Source organism: Pieris rapae, chromosome 7, assembly GCF_905147795.1.
Source record: "Pieris rapae chromosome 7, ilPieRapa1.1, whole genome shotgun sequence".
NCBI lineage: Eukaryota > Metazoa > Arthropoda > Insecta > Lepidoptera > Pieridae > Pieris > Pieris rapae.
The window spans coordinates 6,582,214-6,601,387 of record NC_059515.1 but is presented as its reverse complement, the minus strand read 5'-3'; the positions used below and the strand labels follow the sequence as shown (position 1 = coordinate 6,601,387).

At 32.3% G+C, this 19,174-nt stretch overlaps 1 protein-coding gene across 1 annotated transcript; it reads right to left on the bottom strand.

Moving 5' to 3' along the window:
• Nucleotides 1–409: 409 nt before the first annotated feature.
• LOC111000593 (long-chain fatty acid transport protein 4) lies at nucleotides 410–19,009 on the bottom strand. The gene is made up of 12 exons (XM_022270097.2): nucleotides 18,446–19,009; nucleotides 17,564–17,714; nucleotides 16,596–16,833; nucleotides 14,995–15,244; nucleotides 11,257–11,455; nucleotides 10,413–10,523; nucleotides 5,889–5,970; nucleotides 5,471–5,601; nucleotides 4,784–4,934; nucleotides 3,553–3,710; nucleotides 3,042–3,195; nucleotides 410–1,764 (listed from the first exon to the last, which is right to left on the bottom strand). Exons 1-12 carry the CDS (start codon nucleotides 18,607–18,609, stop codon nucleotides 1,604–1,606), a joined length of 1,950 nt encoding a protein of 649 aa, XP_022125789.2. The 5' UTR covers nucleotides 18,610–19,009; the 3' UTR covers nucleotides 410–1,603.
• Between the last annotated feature and the right edge of the window lie 165 nt (nucleotides 19,010–19,174).

The window sequence follows — 19,174 nt, the reverse complement described above, 5'->3', positions numbered from 1 at the left end:
CATTGCCTACCCAATAACAATTGATTTTTATATAGTTTCAGGCACTAGGAAATTGGAATTACCAGTTGGAAGATAGATAATTCCAATACGTAGCAAGTTCGACAAGTACACCCATATAGCATAGCTCCATCGCGATTTAAATATTAAGTTTTCCTACATCATAACTTTGCAACACTAAGGGATGTTAAAACATAAAAATTGGAGGTTGTAGTAAGATGACGCCTTAATTTTTGTTATGGGCACATAGAGATATTTCAGCAAATTAAGTTCAACAATAACATTGTAGTGTTTACAGGTTTCCACTGCTTTATACGCACCAATGTACACTATTGCGGTCAATATTTTTGTTGTGGACACCAGGTTAGCCTGCCAGCGATACTAACATTAAGGATTTATAAATAAAACACAATTAAAAAATATAAACTTTAATACTAGTATAACAGTACCCTAAACCTTACTACCTAAATAAATGATTGCGTCAGTCTTACAATTATAGACTGGAAACCAAAAAAAGATCAAAATAGAATTTAACATAGCCTTTGATTTAAAATACTGTTTCTAAACTGTTGTCTTGAATGTCTGCGATTTTCATAAAAATAAAATTCCCAATAAGATAGTTTAAAGACTCCATAGCCATGCAAGCTTTAGTATGTTCATATTAGCACCTAAGTTCACCCATAAGCTTTATTAAACTAGATTATAATATATATTTCAGAATCTCGAAAAAGGCCTGCACTGATAGAAAGAAATAACAAAATACATTTATACTTCTGAATGTAAATTTTTATTTTAAATAGATAAATTTATGAGAGCCAATGGTAAAATGTTGTCCTAGAAACGCGCAAAATGTATGAAACATGATTGTCAAACTCCCATTTCGTTTTATTCCTTCGTGAAGGACCTAGTATGAATTTAAAATATATGGATAAACCCTATAATGCACATTGAACACTCATATTAGCTAACATTACCCCTTCCACTATAATAACTTGATAAAATTACATAACAATTACTATGAGAATTTATACAAAATTTGTATCACCTACACAAAATGTATGGTAAATAAAAGCAAGATTAAAATGCCGTAAGCAGGTTTCAATTGTTAATGGATTTCTCAGCTCTAGGTAATATTATATACGCATTCGGCAAATGTGTTTTGTCCCGTTTATTTATTTGCCCATTCACACAAGAGTGATAAAGACAAAATAATTGGAGACGTATACGCAGGCCTACGTACATGTGTACGTCGTAGCATTATTCAACGCTCGTTTTCATAAGATCAATGATGAGGTTCATAATTTAAATACATATTCGATAACATTATAAATATTTTTCACAGAGAGATTATTAGTTTCATATTATTCGATTTTTTAACACGTAACAACTAATAACAAATGTAGGAATACTACAAGCTATGGCATATACGCGGCAATGTGGACTCTATCACAATTTTTAAAGGTACAAGCGAATTGAGTATTAAGAAGCAAGAAATTGTTTGCAAAATGAAAAATATTCCCAAAAAGTGGTTTAAAAACCAGCTTCAACCGATCACAGTTAACTTTAACCAATTTGATACATGTCCAAAAACGCATTTAATTTTCAATCACAATCGAATCTTTCCATTGTTTATAGATTCATACTCTTGAGGTCCTAAAGGTATGTATTTATTCTGTTTCATATCCAGATAATAGACTTTGTCACCTTTCGTTAAACTTGGATCGAAACCTTCCTTTTGTAGATCTGTCTTCTTCATTTTGAATGTTCCTGAAAAAATAGTAAATTTTTTATTATTTTTCTAAGTTATACTTCTTTTGGCGCGATGGAGCAAATGATGAGAGTGAATTTTTACGATGCGCGTCGCTCACCGACACCTAAATTCGACATCGTAAAGTTAGGTCTAGGTGGTATGGAAATCGATAACTATGTTCAAGTTTTATATTCTAGTATTATTATACTTAAAACACGTGTTTCGTAAGGGTACAATTAAACAGTGTGAGTAAATAAATATTATTTTGGTGTTTGTTAGTTAGTAGTAGTTGTGTGATTGTGAAACATAATCTTCAGCAATGAAAAAATTCAAACTAATATTTTCACCCGAGTTTAACTCCCTCCCCTCCTCGTCCCTTTTAACTCTTTTACTTAAATTGGCTAGTAACTATCTTTTCCAAAATTTTGCAATAACTTATCATTTATATCTCTTGCTTATCAGATCACATAGTTGGTGAGGATTCTGTTTGTTAGCAATAGTTGATTGAACAGCCGGTTCAATCACTTTTATTGCAACATTTATGTGAAGATGTAAATTCTTATTGCAATGTTTGTTTGGCAAACCTTTTTCTAAATAAATAAGGAATTTAGCCAATTTGGTTTTAGACACAGAGTAGGTGACGAACCCAGGTATCTAAGCGTCCTATTTACTAGGAATTAAATTGTTTACCGAGTCTTAGTTTAATTGTTTATTTACTTTATGATAGTGTTTTAGACACAGAGTAGGTGACGAACCCAGGTATCTAAGCGTCCTATTTACTAGGAATTAAATTGTTTACCGAGTCTTAGTTTAATTGTTTATTTACTTTATGATAGTGTTTTAGACACAGAGTAGGTGACGAACCCAGGTATCTAAGCGTCCTATTTACTAGGAATTAAATTGTTTACCGAGTCTTAGTTTAATTGTTTATTTACTTTATGATAGTGTTTTAGACACAGAGTAGGTGACGAACCCAGGTATCTAAGCGTCCTATTTACTAGGAATTAAATTGTTTACCGAGTCTTAGTTTAATTGTTTATTTACTTTATGATAGTGTTTTAGACACAGAGTAGGTGACGAACCCAGGTATCTAAGCGTCCCATTTACCAGGAATTATATTGTTTACTGAGTCTCAGTTTAATTGTTTATTTACTTTACGATTATCAATGGTACACATTTAGTATATCAAAATATATAACATTATAAAAACAACACCTACAAATTAAGACATATAAACATTGAAGTGTTTAGTATCATATTTTAAAGAGAAACAAAACCAATATAAAATGCTTACCGGTCATATCCATACTGGACATGACTCTCACAAAGATAGGCCTGGCGTAGGGAGGCAAATCCCGAGCTAGGTCATGGGCTAGTTGCTCTAAATCTAGACTTCCTTCGTGATCTACTATCCCGCACATACCAGCTCTGCCCTCTGTATTAGGAACCTAAAAATTACAGAAGATATTAATTTGGAACGAAAAATTCCTTCTTATAGCTAAGAAAAATTCCTTTTTAATTATTTGCCTTTTCTAAGGGAATATAGAAGCTAAAGAAGCTAGTTTTACTTCGTTGGTTCGTATTTTAATTTAATAATAATAAAAAAAATGTTTTCTACCGTGTTTAATTTTTTCGATAACTTTAGAGTAATAAGTGAGAAAATTTGACGTAAAGTAAATGAATAAACAATATGTGCTTACGTTAAATTACAATTCCGTTTTCTATAAAAAAATCAAATTCTGAAGTATTTCAACTCATTATTTTGTAATGGTCTCCTCCATTATTACATCGAAAATATGTCTTACCAGGACACCATAAACAACTGCATCTCTATGGCTAGCAACCCTGGAAATTGCTGCCTCCACTTCGCTGGTACTGACGTTTTCACCTCGCCACCGGAAGGTGTCGCCTGTGCGATCCCGGAAGTAAAGATAACCGAATTCGTCGGCTACCAAAATATCACCTGTAATCAAATATATATTTGATATCAATCATAAATTCAAAGATTATTAATTAGTGACTATAGAACCTATACATATTGTTATTTGTAATTCCGAGTTAAGTATTGGCTTTTTAAATTAAATATTGAATAACAAGTCTAGAGAGACTATACAATAGAGGTACTATATTTTGACTAATGGCCTGAGTCCTACATGGGGTTGTATAGCTATTGATGATGATGATAACATAACACAATGACAATAGCTTGCCAGCCCTGGGCATTCTGGCACTGAAGAAAAAAAAAACACAAAAATAATAAACACGAAGTGCATACAATAAACAAAAAGAATCCATTATAATTTTGAAGATAAAATATGAACTAACATTCATAATTTAAAGAACTAATCAAAACCCTATCCTAGGCAAGACGGCGTCGTACACGTACACAAACGTCAACTTTTCGGTACGTTAATTGTCAGTAGGCATTATTTTCAAGCTTGCTACTTCATCTTCGTTTAGAATTTGAGACGATTTTTTGTAACGTTACTAACATATGCAAGAACCTGTATTTTAATAACGGTTTCTTTTAAATTAACAATTATTATTTACATGTTATTCTACTTCAAAAAGCTTTCTTTTTTTTTTACATATTATTTATATAGTACACCTACAGCTAACACCCGCCACGTTTTAAGCCACGTTTCATACAGATTACTCATAACACTTATTTTTCATACTTTTAATTTACTGTGGAACAAAATTTTTCTATAACAGCGAATTGCCTAGAAGAAAACTTATAAAACAAATGCCGAACTATAGAGTCCCAGCGGAAAGAGAACCGTCATAGGTAGATGTATGTATGATGTATTCACAACACGGTATTATAGTTCGAGAGTTATATTGATACTTTATATGGAAAATTTAATAATTTTCGGTAATAAATAAAATCACGTGTAGCAAATAATAACTGTATTATTAAAATATAATAAACAGTTTTAAATTCTCTTTCCACAGCGACTGCTACTTGAAAGGTATTCTATAATCAACTATCTATCTACTAGGTACTCCTCATTAATTTACGAAACAATGTCTCACCCGATATAAAAGCGGAATCGCCTTTCACAAAGACATCCTTGACAACCTTCTTATCAGAGGCCGCCTTATCAACGTAGCCGTGGTACTCCCGAGACGGGTTATTTGCAGATATCTTTCCAATGAAAACGCCCGGCTCATCCGGACCCGCCATCTACGAACAAACTTGATTTATTTTTCTCAATTTTTTAACACATTAAGTGCTCTTTTCTCGGATCCGAGTGGGGCGGGGTCATAGTAGCAGTGCCGTACTCGGGTGCGTCCCGTTCATATTTTTTAAACATTTCCATCCCTATCTCTCGGATCCGAGTTTTCGGCACCCAATGTGCCGTATGCTATGCGACCACTAGGATCCAAAAAATGTTTTTTTTTTAATTAGAAATAATAATATCCATTCATACATATTTTCAAACAAACATATTTACTTGACTAAAAGGCCGGCAACGCACCTGCGAGGCCTCTGTAATGCGAGTGTCCATAGGCGGCGGTATCACTTATCAGGTGACTCTCCTGCCTGTTTGCACTCTATTTTATAATATGTATCACAATTATATTTTGGTAATTTCATATTTCTCTTAGCAGGTAATTTAAATATAATTCAATAAAGCCAACATTTACCTTTAAGCCTTATTTAAGTATTTATTGGTGGGACGTAAGTGCCTATATATTACGTCAATAAATTTTCAATACCTGACACAATCCTTGCGAGTTCCTGATTGGTTCACCAGTTTCTTGATCAACTTTTATTATGGCGATGGGATATACACTCGGAAAGATGCGAGATAGGAAGCCAATTGCTCCCGGGGTACCATCAGTATTGGCTATAAAAAATACTTTTTATTAGCAAAAAATATAGAGGCTAATCATTGCCTAAAAATAAATAAATGTTTAAATCTCAGTAATCGTGCTAATAATTAATATTAATTTGATTACGTGTATACATACTTTAATAATGTGATGATGTAGTTATATAATAATATAAGAATTGACGATAAATGCACACCATTTGTGGCAGCATATGCGAAATTTAGATTGTACCAACATAACATTTTTGTACCATTCTTGCAAATAAATTATTATTATTATACAATTTTTTTTCATATCTTACCAATATTAGCGTTTCCTTCTGTTGCTCCATAAAACTCGGTGACGTATTTGATATTAAAGCGCGTTACGAACTCTGTCCAAATCTGAAAATAAAAACACTCTTTGATATATTATTATGAACGTAGTCTTCTCCACTTATTTCAAAAAGGGCGCGTAAATGACAAGGACAATGGATATTGGTTAAAAACGGTGCAGGAATTATATCGTAGGAGTTAGGGGGCGGTCCGCACAGGTATCTCAACTTGCAAGAACAATGCACAAACAAAAAAACAAATAAACTGCTAGAATAAAAATTTCTATTCAGGGATTCCTGTCCACTAGCACTAGCTCAGCTCTATGTAGAATTCAGGGATTTCCGCATACCGTCGCGGGGGATTCCCCGTCCCATACTCGCGATCTTTTAATAAATGATCCATATCCTTTATCATATAAAATTTATTGCTTTGTACATTCGATATGGTGACCAAATTCCGCACCGGGTGCCACCCAAAGTAGCTATGCCACTGTAGGAACATCTTAAAATATTGTACTAGTAAATCTTTGCTGTAATTAATTGTACTCTGAGCTGTATTTATATTAAATGAAAATTTGTGGAAGAATCTCCTGACTTATCCGGCCGCCCATGTTGTGATGTAGTAAGTCTTTATTATTATATTTAATCACTCTTTATAAGGTCATTTATTATAATTATTTGTTATTAATAATTCTTTAATTAAATTACAGATATAAAACTGGTGATTTTCCATTCCATTGATTATTGTGTCTCCAAGAGTACCTATGGCCTTCTTTGAACTGATTATTAGAAGAAAGGAGTTAGTGTATAATCAAATTAAATGGTTTAAAATACTCCTTCGTATTATGGGAATTTAATAATCGCGTGCCTTAAACAATTATATCTATACTTAAGAAACCGGTTCAGCATTATCTTGAATTCCATTCATAAAATAAATATTTATAATGATAATATCAGACAATTACAGCAACCGAGTCAAATCAAATTATCGAGTAGGTAGGTACACTTATGAACATCAGTAAAAACACAGTTCTCAAATCAAGGGCGTAAACGGACGAGTACTATTTTCACTGTTTCAATTGCCTAGGTGATAAAATAATTGGGCAACCTTTTTCTTCAAAATTTCTCAAGTATAACAAAATGTCATCGTGATAAGTTAATTATTACTATTGTAAAGAACAAAATTCCATTGGAAATACTGTCATTTTTGCATAATGAGTCTGTTTGTCGATGAAATTAGAAGCCTGCGGAGGTTTCAGTCTCTGATTACGACGTAATGTACTCGAAATGACTTTTATAAAGGGCTTAGGTTTTTTTGTTTGTCAAATTTATTTATATCTTCACGGCTTTGACGGCAGACCGCGTGTCTCTACTCCCAACGATTCTGACCTGCGTGTTCGTCGGTTATTGGTACTTTTACGCCCGAACCCAATAATTAATCCACATTCTCAGATAGAAAACATCAGATGGAATAGAATCCGAAGAGATTCTCTTCTATCCGTCGCTCTTTACTTTTGGATAATCAATATAAACCAAATAAAGTAAAAAAACCGTATAAAATATACATATCTATGTTTAAAACATATTAAATATCTTTTTAATTATTTTTAAAACTTGTGTTAGTTAAATTCTTAAGATAGGATATTGGCTCAGTTGATTTGTAATTCTCACACAAAGGTCTATCCACATACACCGATCCGTCCTTCCTTGGATAGCTTGTATCAACAGATGGCTATTACAATCCGTCGATTGGTTATTGGCACACTTTTATCAATATTTGGAATAAAATGTCTTTCTCAGATGGTCAAAAATGGATTGAGTTTTGGCGTTAATTTATCCCTTCCCTAGTGTCCTGGATTTGGTCCAATATGTACGGCAAGGCGTACCCAACCCGACTACACCATCCACAGTCGCCTTGTATTGTAAATGTTAAGCGGCCCATTCACACGTTCTAATTTATTTTTCATACGAAAATTTTTATTAATGAAATTTTAATTTATTATAAGATTCGTCATATGAATACAGTTAATTGTCGTTTCGGTAATTATTTACAAACTGCTTTGTCATATTCTTAGCGCAATTATAATCACAAACGCGTTGTGAAACGTGACCCGAGTTGACCCCGCATGAATACTACCGATATTTATAATACTACCTACTTATTGTTATATTTTTTATCATTCGTCAAATGTCTCATTTTATTATATTAGATAAATATGACTAGGAAATAGTGTGTTGAAGCATTTTTTGATTGTCACTATCATTCTTGTTTTTAATAAAGAAACCTTGTAACAAACAAAACATTTATTTCAGGATCACAGGAAATATTTTTATTAATCTTGATACGTAGCGAATATAAATTGCGATGGAGCAAATAATGCTACAGAAGTCAGTTGAAAAAGAGTGATAGTATAGATATAGATCCCTTTTGAGGAAGGGAAGGAGAGAGAACTTTCGCTGTTCTCCTGCTACCTAAGTAGTCCACACTTTGTCGACGCCCTGAGGGCCTTGTTGATGCGGTCGTGATGGAGGGTGGATTAAGTGGATATAGCTAACCCTGTTCTATGAGTAGCAGAGTGTATTGTTTAACGAATAGTGGAGGTATGGATCCATACGTCACTTGAGTATAAGTATGTCGCCACGTAGAATTTAATCATCTCTAAAAAAGTAACTAAGTAACCCATGAAATCGTATTACGTTTGTTTAAGGCCCTGCAAGGCATTTGCGAGCATCCTGTCAATATGATTGCTCATAGGCACAACTTAACATCAGATGAGGCTTCAGCCCGCTTGTCCCATGTTATATTTAAAAATAATGCACTAATATTTTAAAATCAAAATTCAAAAATACTTATAATTTATGGTTGATATGTTCTGCATTGGATGTTTGTGAGAGGCTGGCCTATAATAGGCCTTAAGAAGCCCTGTGGTATCAGATAACTAGGCTTACATTGTGAATAGAAAATATTCAACATTATACAGAATATATAATAAGCTAAAATAAGAAACATTACTGAATCATGACTGTTGGTTGGGTGTGTGAATGATTTTAATTTAATATCTATCTCAAATGAATGACAAATTTTCTGTTTCAAGGTAATCAAAGATTTTGAGATCTTTGAGAGATTTAACAAGTTTTTATTTTTTATTTTCACTACACCCATACATTTACTTAAGTGAAATAATAGAACAACAGTACAAAAGTACAACGTGTTCCCTTAATAAAGCCTGTTTGCATGTAGTGATATTGGACACTTTGTCATGTTAAATACCCTCATTAAAAAAATTAGGTTAGATGTAAATTACTCATCAGACTTCAAGTTAGGCTAGATGTAATCTTCCATGTAATAACAATCAACTTTACAAAATACACTCGAAACGTAATTCGTAAGTCGATTAAAGTTTTAACTTGCATAACCCAAACTCAATTTGAAAATGAAATCGTTTATTTGCTAAGATAGTGGTAGACACATATATCGCACACAATCAGCCACATATACATAGGCATGCAAATGTATTATTAATTTTATAATAGATATGTTATTTAGAATTGGTGTCAAACTTATGATCTAAATACTCGTCCAGGCTATAAAGACACCTTGCCTTTAAAAGTTTTAATCATCTTCCCCTTGATCTATAACTTCTAGAAAGGTGATTAAACAGTTTAATAGCCATGGTAACAATTTTTTGGATACATCGTGGTGTTTATCCCTTGGTATACACAGGCTAATTTCTTTGAATGTTTTGAAAAATGTTGGTTGCTTTTTTAGAGTGATAACTGCTTCAAGGTTACATTTTTAAGTTTAATATCGTAGCGACGATGGAAAAGATCATAAACACGACCTCGAGTTAAGGATAATGTACATTACCAATGTGTGAAATACCAATTTAAATTGTTATGGAAATGTATGCGAACGGGTCTAGTCGTTTTACGTCATTGACTGTATACGCTGTATATGATTATATGCTATACTGCTATATAGTTATGGATGTATAAACAAAAATATTATGGGAATAAAAAGAGAGATGATGAGAGAAACGTTCCAAGTTTTTGAGTTATTTAAAAAAAATCCTCTCTATATTATTTGTCAACGTCAACTTGTATTTTGATAAACCAATAGATAAAACCAATTATTATTAATTTAGCTCTTTTTCAGGCACGTGATCATATTAACATTTTTGTTTACTCATAATATCGGGTAGTATGCAATTTCAACAAGTAATCAAAAAATCATTGTAAAAATCAAATTTTCATTCCCTTTTTTCTTTTAGGGTCTTCTACGTTTGTTGTGCTTGGTTAAACTAAAAAAGTTTGTACTGTTTTTGGTGGATTCTAATTCAATTAGTTATATTATAACGATAACTCAGCGCGTTACTCAATGTAAATGATAACATTAAACATACATTTAATCAGAAATTAGATTAATTAAACATTGTCTTTAAGTTTTTGCCTTGAACAATGAGTTAGTACTCAGAGTCTTACATGCAAACATACATACAAAAATTATATTACCTGAGGTCTAAGCCCATTGCCGAATATAACCCGTACGTTGTGCTGCTTGTCCACCGGCGACGGGGGCGTGGCTAGGATGTACCGGCACATCTCTCCAATGTAATGAGCTGCCTAGAAAGATATAATTAATTATCCACATCCATTTGTACGCACACCAAAATATACGTTAAAACGTACTTCAAACTCAAATCTTTATTACATTCCTTATGATAATATTTTACACGTGTTTTATTACAATAAGGATGTTGGTTAGGCACAGCAATGAAAAGAAAAGCTACTTGATATTATTAAAAAAACGTAACGTTTACAAAGAAACTAGCGGAACCGACAGACGTCTTTAACTAATAAGAACTGATTCTGAAACACTGATTTCGATTGGTATAATTAACCAAAAAAATATATTTAGAAAACAAAGAGATAAATTTAAAATTATGTTTAAATAATTATAAGTTTTTATACATAACTTCAATCCGTTAAAAAAGTGTTTTCTTTAAATGTGTAAAAGTTATGTTAATAAAAGACAATACTAATTATTTATTTCCGAATTACGTCCTGCGTACCTATTTACCATCAAACAATTATATTATTCAATTGGATTATATTATATTATTATCTATCCACATTTTTTTATTTCGGAAAGAAGTACGTAATCTTTTTGAAAGAATTTTTGTACAATCTATCGTGCGTGAATTCACTTCAAATTCTTGATTGGGGAAGAGTGGTCCTCAAATTATTGCATTTTGGCGAGGATGGTACCTTCAAAATACCGAGAACTAAGGATTTTTTAAAATGAATCGAGTATTTTTTTCAGATTAAATAAAATCCTAGTATTTATAAAACTTACCGTTGCCTTATACTTAGCGCAGTCAGGGAAAAACTGCGATGCTGAGAACTTCGGTTTCAATACAACTGTGCAGCCAAAGACGAGCGCCTGCCCAACGCTAACAACGCCACCAGCAGTGTGGTACAGCGGCAACGAGCAATAGACCACATCAGATGAATTAAGACGCATGTGATGCAGACCGGCTACCATGAAAATGAACCTGAAAATTCAATTTAACTTTGGAAATTGTGGGTGATGTTCTAAGATAATTCATTTATTTTATAGAAAAAAAAATGGATTCTGATATAGGCAACATATCCAGATATAAACTCACAAAACACATAAAAATACGATAGCCGAATTGGATTTTGATACTACATATGCTATACCTATTTTGATATGACTCTGAGAGGTTCCAAAACCTAACACACAACCCGCACGCATATTTAAAAATTCTCTAAGCTACACTCATACATGGGAATACCCATTCCCATGTATACTCAAACATTAAAGCAAAATTAAGGTACACAGACAATCATATTTCTGTCATGACTATAGGTTCATGTATTTATTACTATCAAAATCAAATCAAAATCATTGATGAACACAATGTACACTTCTGAACGTCAAAAATAAATACATAGTAAATGCTCAATTTAAGAAATTAATAATTAATAATAAAAACAAAGATTTGTCCTCTATCAGCAATACGCATGGTGAAATAAGAGCACGCACTTACATTCTCGTGGGAACAACACGCAAATACATAGTTGAAATAACTAACATATTTATCCATTGTATCCTAAGCACTAGTTATAAACTTTGTAATTTATATAAATTTAGCCGTTGTGTTACAAAGGGGGCCGAATTAAAGAATATTTCGCCGGAAATTGGCCTGAACACCGGGTGAGGCACCAACCGGAGGCGTACATTAAATATTTATTATTGTCCTTGAACTATGAATATGTATCATGGTTATCAAATAATAATCCAGTTCGGTATACCCTATGTAGACAAGTAGATGATTAGCTATTGATAGTACCTAACATTGATTTTTTGGTTGAACACTTTCGTTGGAATGTTTTCCTTTGTGAAAACTACTGCACATGGATATAATGATCTTTTGTAATCTTAAAACAGTATATAGCTCTTGTTTATCTAACATTGATTTAACATACTCGATGTTACACAAACTAAAATGACTACAAATAAATAACATACGTTTAGTCATGTTGAGTAATGACGTCTTTCTTGTTACCACGGTTACCATGGTAACCAAGCACGGTATATCTCTAACGAAACAGTGTTGTCTCAGTTGTTGAAAACAAAATGATTCAAAATCATCTCGTTTGATTTATTATTTTAATCATACTAAAGAATTTAAAGGAGTATCAATTATTAATTTAATTAAATAAAGACAATTTATAACGACGCAGCCATATAAGTTACTAGCAGACTCGGCCAAGCGTTGCTGTGGCTAAGGTTTTTGTTATATTACATAGTAAGCTATTCAAGGGAAAATGTAGGAGAACTGATGTGAAAGGAAAACTCAGCGCCATCTGTTAGAAATGTATCAAATAATAAACAAATAATTTGTAATAAAATAAAATTGCGACTATAATTAATGATCTAAGCTATCTTATCTCTTAAGTTGGACCAGACTGCTCCCGGTGTGCCAATTTAATTTAAAATCGGTTAAGTAGTTTAGGAGTCCATCGCGGACAAACATAGTGACAGGAGATTTATATGTATTAAGAAGATAGAACCATTAACAATGACAACAAATAATATTAAACAAAAATGTATCGTTTAACATAAATTAAAAGATGAATTGGAAATTTTTCCATTAAGATTTGTCAAAACATAAGACTACTGATGAACGGTTAATGGAAATAACTGTGTATTTTTTTTTGGAAAAACTGATTTCAATCAAAGTTTTTATTAACAAGAAATATTTCAAAGCTCAAAACATTGACCTCTCGCACAACAACGCAATGCATGTGATAACAATAAACATAATATGCATTCGTATATATATTCAGTAAATGTATCTATTTAAATATCATATTAAATTATGTAAAATTATCGTGCACTATTCAGCATTAATGTTATTATAAATTTATCAAGAATTAAGTCATATGTAATGAAGTTAGATTTGAGATAGACGTGTTAATTATCAGGAGTTAGTTTAGAGCATATGCCCATTTCCTAGTCATGTTTTTTTAACGGTCAACAACCACAGATAAAAACATCCTTAGTGTTGTCTACAAGTGGGATTTGAACGGACGTTCTCAAGGTTACGAACACGGTGAACCAATGCTTAAACTGCTCAATTTTAATCTGTTACACACTAGTAGCTGTGAACTATTAAAGTATACGATAGTCTTCGACAGAAATATTTATTTTCCAAATCAATGAAGTCGTGATTTGAAAAATTTACAAAAATTTGCACATCTTTCTTGTTTTTAATTTTTTGTTTTTCAAAAATTCTTTTCTCTTCTTTTCAATGTTCAACAACAATTAAAAGTGCTACATGTCCAGTGTACATTATTTCCTGGAATGTAACAAACTTATAACTAAACACGTTTTTTTTTTAAAAACCGTATTGCTCTCTTTAAAAACTTAGAAAAATCAGATAAAAACTCAAGTTATACTTTTTCGAATTTACATTAATAATGAGGTAAACTGGGAACTATGCAATCTTTAGATGAGATTTGCATTTTTGACATGTCTAGATTTAACAAATAATTAAATATATCTAAAAATATAAATAGGGTAGCACCGAGAACAAAAGAGTGGACGGCAGGCAATCACAATAGGGACAGTCACACGCTAAGGCTAGCGCGAGCAACGATAAAGCGACGCACGCGCATTCCGGCGTTATTTTTTTTATTGAACTTACCATCTATACTAATATTATAAAAAGGAAACATTTGTATTAATCTAAGTAAGTTTATAATGTTTATTTTTTGGAGATGGTTGTGATGGATGGATGTAGTAGTAATTTCCGTATCAGAATGCTACTTGACGAGATTTTAATATTACAATTATGTATTGTAAATTTAGAACTCGATTAAGCATTGGTTTAAAATTACACATTCAAAATTTCAAGACCCCGTCAAAACAGTTCCTCAAGATGGCGTCATGCTTGTAAACACGTTAACAACCGTTGTTTACGAGTTCATTATCATTTTTAAATTACGCAAATACACATATATATATATATTTACATCAGTCTCCAATGATATATTCATGACACTATTAAGATTAGACAGGCGAAGACAAACATACATCACCGTACACTAATCTGACGGTTTCTGTCACGTGATTGATGCATGAAAATTGTTATTTACATGTTATTTTACATTAAAAACTATTTAAAGCCATATTTCATGATAACTCTCAATACTTAATTTTTCATACGATGAAAATACTCTTAAGATGTAAAATGCATAAATATATTATATACTCGACCAATTATCTAGTATTCAATAATACAGCGAAAGTTCCAGTAAATAAGAAAAGGGTCAAAAGTGAAAGCGAATGTACGCCATTGCACGCCGCCCGTATCGCAGAGAAATGTATATTTATATATTTAATATCAAATGTTCCAGATGTATGCTTACACGGCAAAGTACAACAGGTTATATGAAATAAATTAAAAGCATTATTTGTGTGTCCTATTTGTGTATAGCTTGTATGAATGGTATAAAAAACAAGTACCTACAACGTACTTTACTTATAGTAGTCTAAACTCACCTAGAAGTAGTTATAACCGCAGCTTTCGGCAATCCAGTTGTTCCAGAAGTGTATATGTATAGAAGCTTTCCCTGAAAGCCAAAGCCATCCGCCTTGGTCCATGGTGCAGGTGGCGTGACCTCCAGAAGGTCGATAAAGTCAGGAATACCATCACCACTGGCCTTCTGAGATTTAGGCGCGTTCAATGGACGGTGGGAAAATTTATACAGTTTTAATTTTGGATCTAACTGGCTAGACACATCTTGGACGGCTGCAAAAATTGTTTTCATCAGTGTTTAATAATTTATATGTGACAACGTTTTTTTTAGTTTGGGGAGAGAAATTGGTTGATTAGTGATTAGGGTAGAAATAGCTAGTAGATAGAAGGTAGAATCATAGCAGACGGCTGCTATAGGACGGTATGTTCCAACCGAAACTATTATTTTGGCGCCGGTAATTGAATCCAGGTCAGATTTTACCAGTACCGGTAATAACAATTAGGATTATTAAATAAATTAAATCTGTAATTCCTTTTATGTTTAACGTGCACAAAAACAGTATCAAACACAAATTATTCCATTCTCCTAAAGAAGCCTTTTAATATTTAAATTTTAATTGTATTTTTTTGTCCTTGCTGCTGGTAGCCCTTGCAATACAAAAAGTAAATAAATGTATAAATATATTCAATATATTATGCTTAAGATTCCAGTTTTTTCTGAGGCAAATGAGGAAAACGTAGTACGAATATAATATGAGAAAAAGAACTAAAGTCAAAGATATTTTTAAAACTCAGTCAATGCATGAGCAATAACCTACAAACTTGAATAAATAATGTCGAAACTCGTCAATATTTGCGCTTTAATTACAACTAGCAACACGCGAATGCAGGATTAATATAAAACCTATTTTAAAAAATTTAAAGTATTGACTGTGGAACTTATAAGTAAACCTGAAATGTTAAAGAAATCTTGAGATTAAAGTAATTATATTATATGAACTAGCTGCTCTCGCGACCATAGTTTCGCTTTTAAATGCTTTTTGAATCAGCCTCCCTTTTAGTAGCTACATACCAACGTATGGTAGATTTTGCTATGCTACTGCATTGAAACCATTCACTTTTCCCGAATAAATACCTCAGTGCTAAATAAAAACAGGTCAAATTTTTAGTTTGTTTTTAAAATCCTCTTATTTTTCTCCATTCTCATGTTCAAGGTAGGTGTTTGAGGTGTGCGCTTAGCAACAGATTTTGTAATTCATTTTTATTTTTATAGGTATTTATATATGATGATAACAGCCTAGTCTGATAGAACTTATATAAACTAAACATTCATATACACAGAAATATAAGACAAAGAAAGAATGTGATAATAATAATCTAATTCTATTTTTATACAACTATAGTTTCAATATATAAGAACCATTCATATATATGAACCAGGCAAAAAGTCTTGAAAATATATTATTTATATTCTGATGATATATGAAAACATATTTTTGGTCATGGGCAAAACTTGTTATACAGTAATATACATTTGTCTAATTCTATTAACTCTATGAAATCAATACGGAAAATCGTTTTCGCGCGGCTTATGTAATAAATAATAACATCGTAATGAACTCACCCGACAGGTATTCTTCGGAAAATATGAGGGCATCGCATTTAGCCACGTTTATTGAATGTATTAAAGCGTTGCCTCGCTGGTTTATGTTTATGAGTGGGCAAACAGCGCCCAAACGTGTTGCACCCAACCATAGTGCAGGCATTTGGGGACAATTGTTAGTCAACAGACCGACTATATTGCCCTTCTTGATGCCTTGGTTCTTTAAAACTGCTGTCACGCGCAGACTGTAATCTTCTACCTAGACATGTAATAAAATAATAATACTCAATTAAATCTTTATTAACCCCTGACAACCCATAGTTCTTTCTTAGCTAGGCGGTACCAGCATATATTGTGTTTTAAATAATATTTCTCAGATATGGTACGAAGAAAGGAAAAGCATTAAGCATGCAGTGCAGCTGATAAAACTTGAACAGAATGCTTCAAAAGATCACAAATTGAACAACTGCATTATATTCTGTGTCTACGTTTTGGAGATATGATGCCACATGCAACACATGCATACCAACCTGAGTGTTCTATGTTTTTTTTCATTTAACTGAACAACTCTCTGACTAACTGTGCTAACCAACATAGAGCATAATAAGGGGACTGAATCTGATAGTTGGCAACATTATATACACCATGTATTATAATACGATCAACATGTTTGTTTTAAGCAGATTATAAACAGATACAAAAGGCAAACCTATTGTTCAGTTATGGTTTAAACCAAATTTTAATATTAGAACTACCATTAAATCAGATTTATTGAGTCTATGGGGTAGATGAATTAACCACCCGTACATATATATATATATGCTACAAGTTTAAGTAATTACTGATTATTCTTAGCCACACCTGGTTCTTCTCCACACAGAAACTATACCCTAAATGTACCTAAATAATTTAAGATGCATTAAGCATAGCTCTGCAATACGGACCCTGAGTTAAAGTGAATCCAATAACATTAAAAAAAGTTCACCAACCTCCTTAAAAGTCCACTTTTCTTCTTGGAATAAAAAGCAATTCTTATTGGGATTTCTCTGTACAACTTCGTGAAATATATCTGGTACTGTTGCATTTTGTCTACTGCACTTCCAAGCTATGAGTAATACTTTTATATAACACCAGAGAGCTCTGAAACAATTTATAAGAGTAGGTAAAGTACTAATGTCATCTCACGGAATATTGCTTAGAATCTTATTAAGTATGTAAAAAGTTCCACGAATATGATCTGAATATGTGTAGTCACGAGTATACTTGTATTACATAACTAGTTCGCCCCTGGGACAGATGAATCCCACTAAATCATTTAAAAAATCAAGAATGGAATTGACGGCTTGACATGCTCATTTCAAAGGTTTAGGACAGATAAACACACTGAAATTCCTCTTACTAAGGGCTATGATTGAAAGCATTATTAAAAATTTCATGCCTCAACATAAATTTTAATCAGTTTCTTTCTTATTATCTATTTAATGTGAATCCTCAGCCTCAAACTTGTTTTAAGTGATCATAAAACAAGTACTGTATTTACAAGCAACCTATTTACCTATACCTTAACAAGAACTAGTAAGTACATTACATTTCTCATTATTATTAGGTGCATTTTATTTAATGAACCACTAAAATATTATGTTATTTTTCATAATAAAAATTTTGAATAAATCTTATTTTTTTTACTTTTTTAAACTTTTCATACATTTTTATCAACAGCAATGGTGTTCTAAATCTGATATAATATCATGAACTGTTTAAATACACAGCACACTTTTTAAAGATATTACTTGATTTAGCATTATTATAAAATTTATCATACCATAGAACAGCACTAAACTACTTGTCTGTAATACTACGGCTTACGTTACCTTATATCTCTTGGAGCAGTTTTTAGGGCAACATAGCACCATCTCGTATGGAATATCAACAGGTACAACAATCCAGAAGTGATAAATACTACAGCTGTGAGTAACAATCCAAGATATTGGTACACAGCGATGAACGCCACTACAGCACCGAGCGCCAAAATCATTGCGACTGATTTTCGCCACGACACACGGTTAACTGAACCGCGGATATATCGTAGTCGCCGGATCACCGTGATTGCAGGAAATCAATGCTTATTTAAAATCATATAACAATCAACTGCGTATGTTTCTGCATTAATAATATTCAAGGCGTTTGAAAACTAAAGTAGAGTACAATTCAGATTCCTCGTTCTTTAATTTAAACTTAGCATGTATCTTTTTTTTAAATAATTTAGAGATTATTCTCTACTTCTTGACCTTCAATTTCCATTCCTCTATATTATGATAATTAAATTTTAAGCTATTTTCAAACACTGTGATGTCAGGTATGCAATAATCACAGGCAAATACTAACTTTTAGTATAATAAATAATAATGACAGTTTTTTGCAACATGATTAGCAGACAGAATATTTTTTCAAATGGCACTTAAAGTAAACAAATATGGCCGCCTAGAATCCAGAGACTATAGCTTACTGCCGTGTGTAACTCCTTGTGAATTATAAAAAGTTTAACAGTAAAATAACGAATGTTATAAAATACAAATGTATTTGGCTCCCATTTGTTTCAA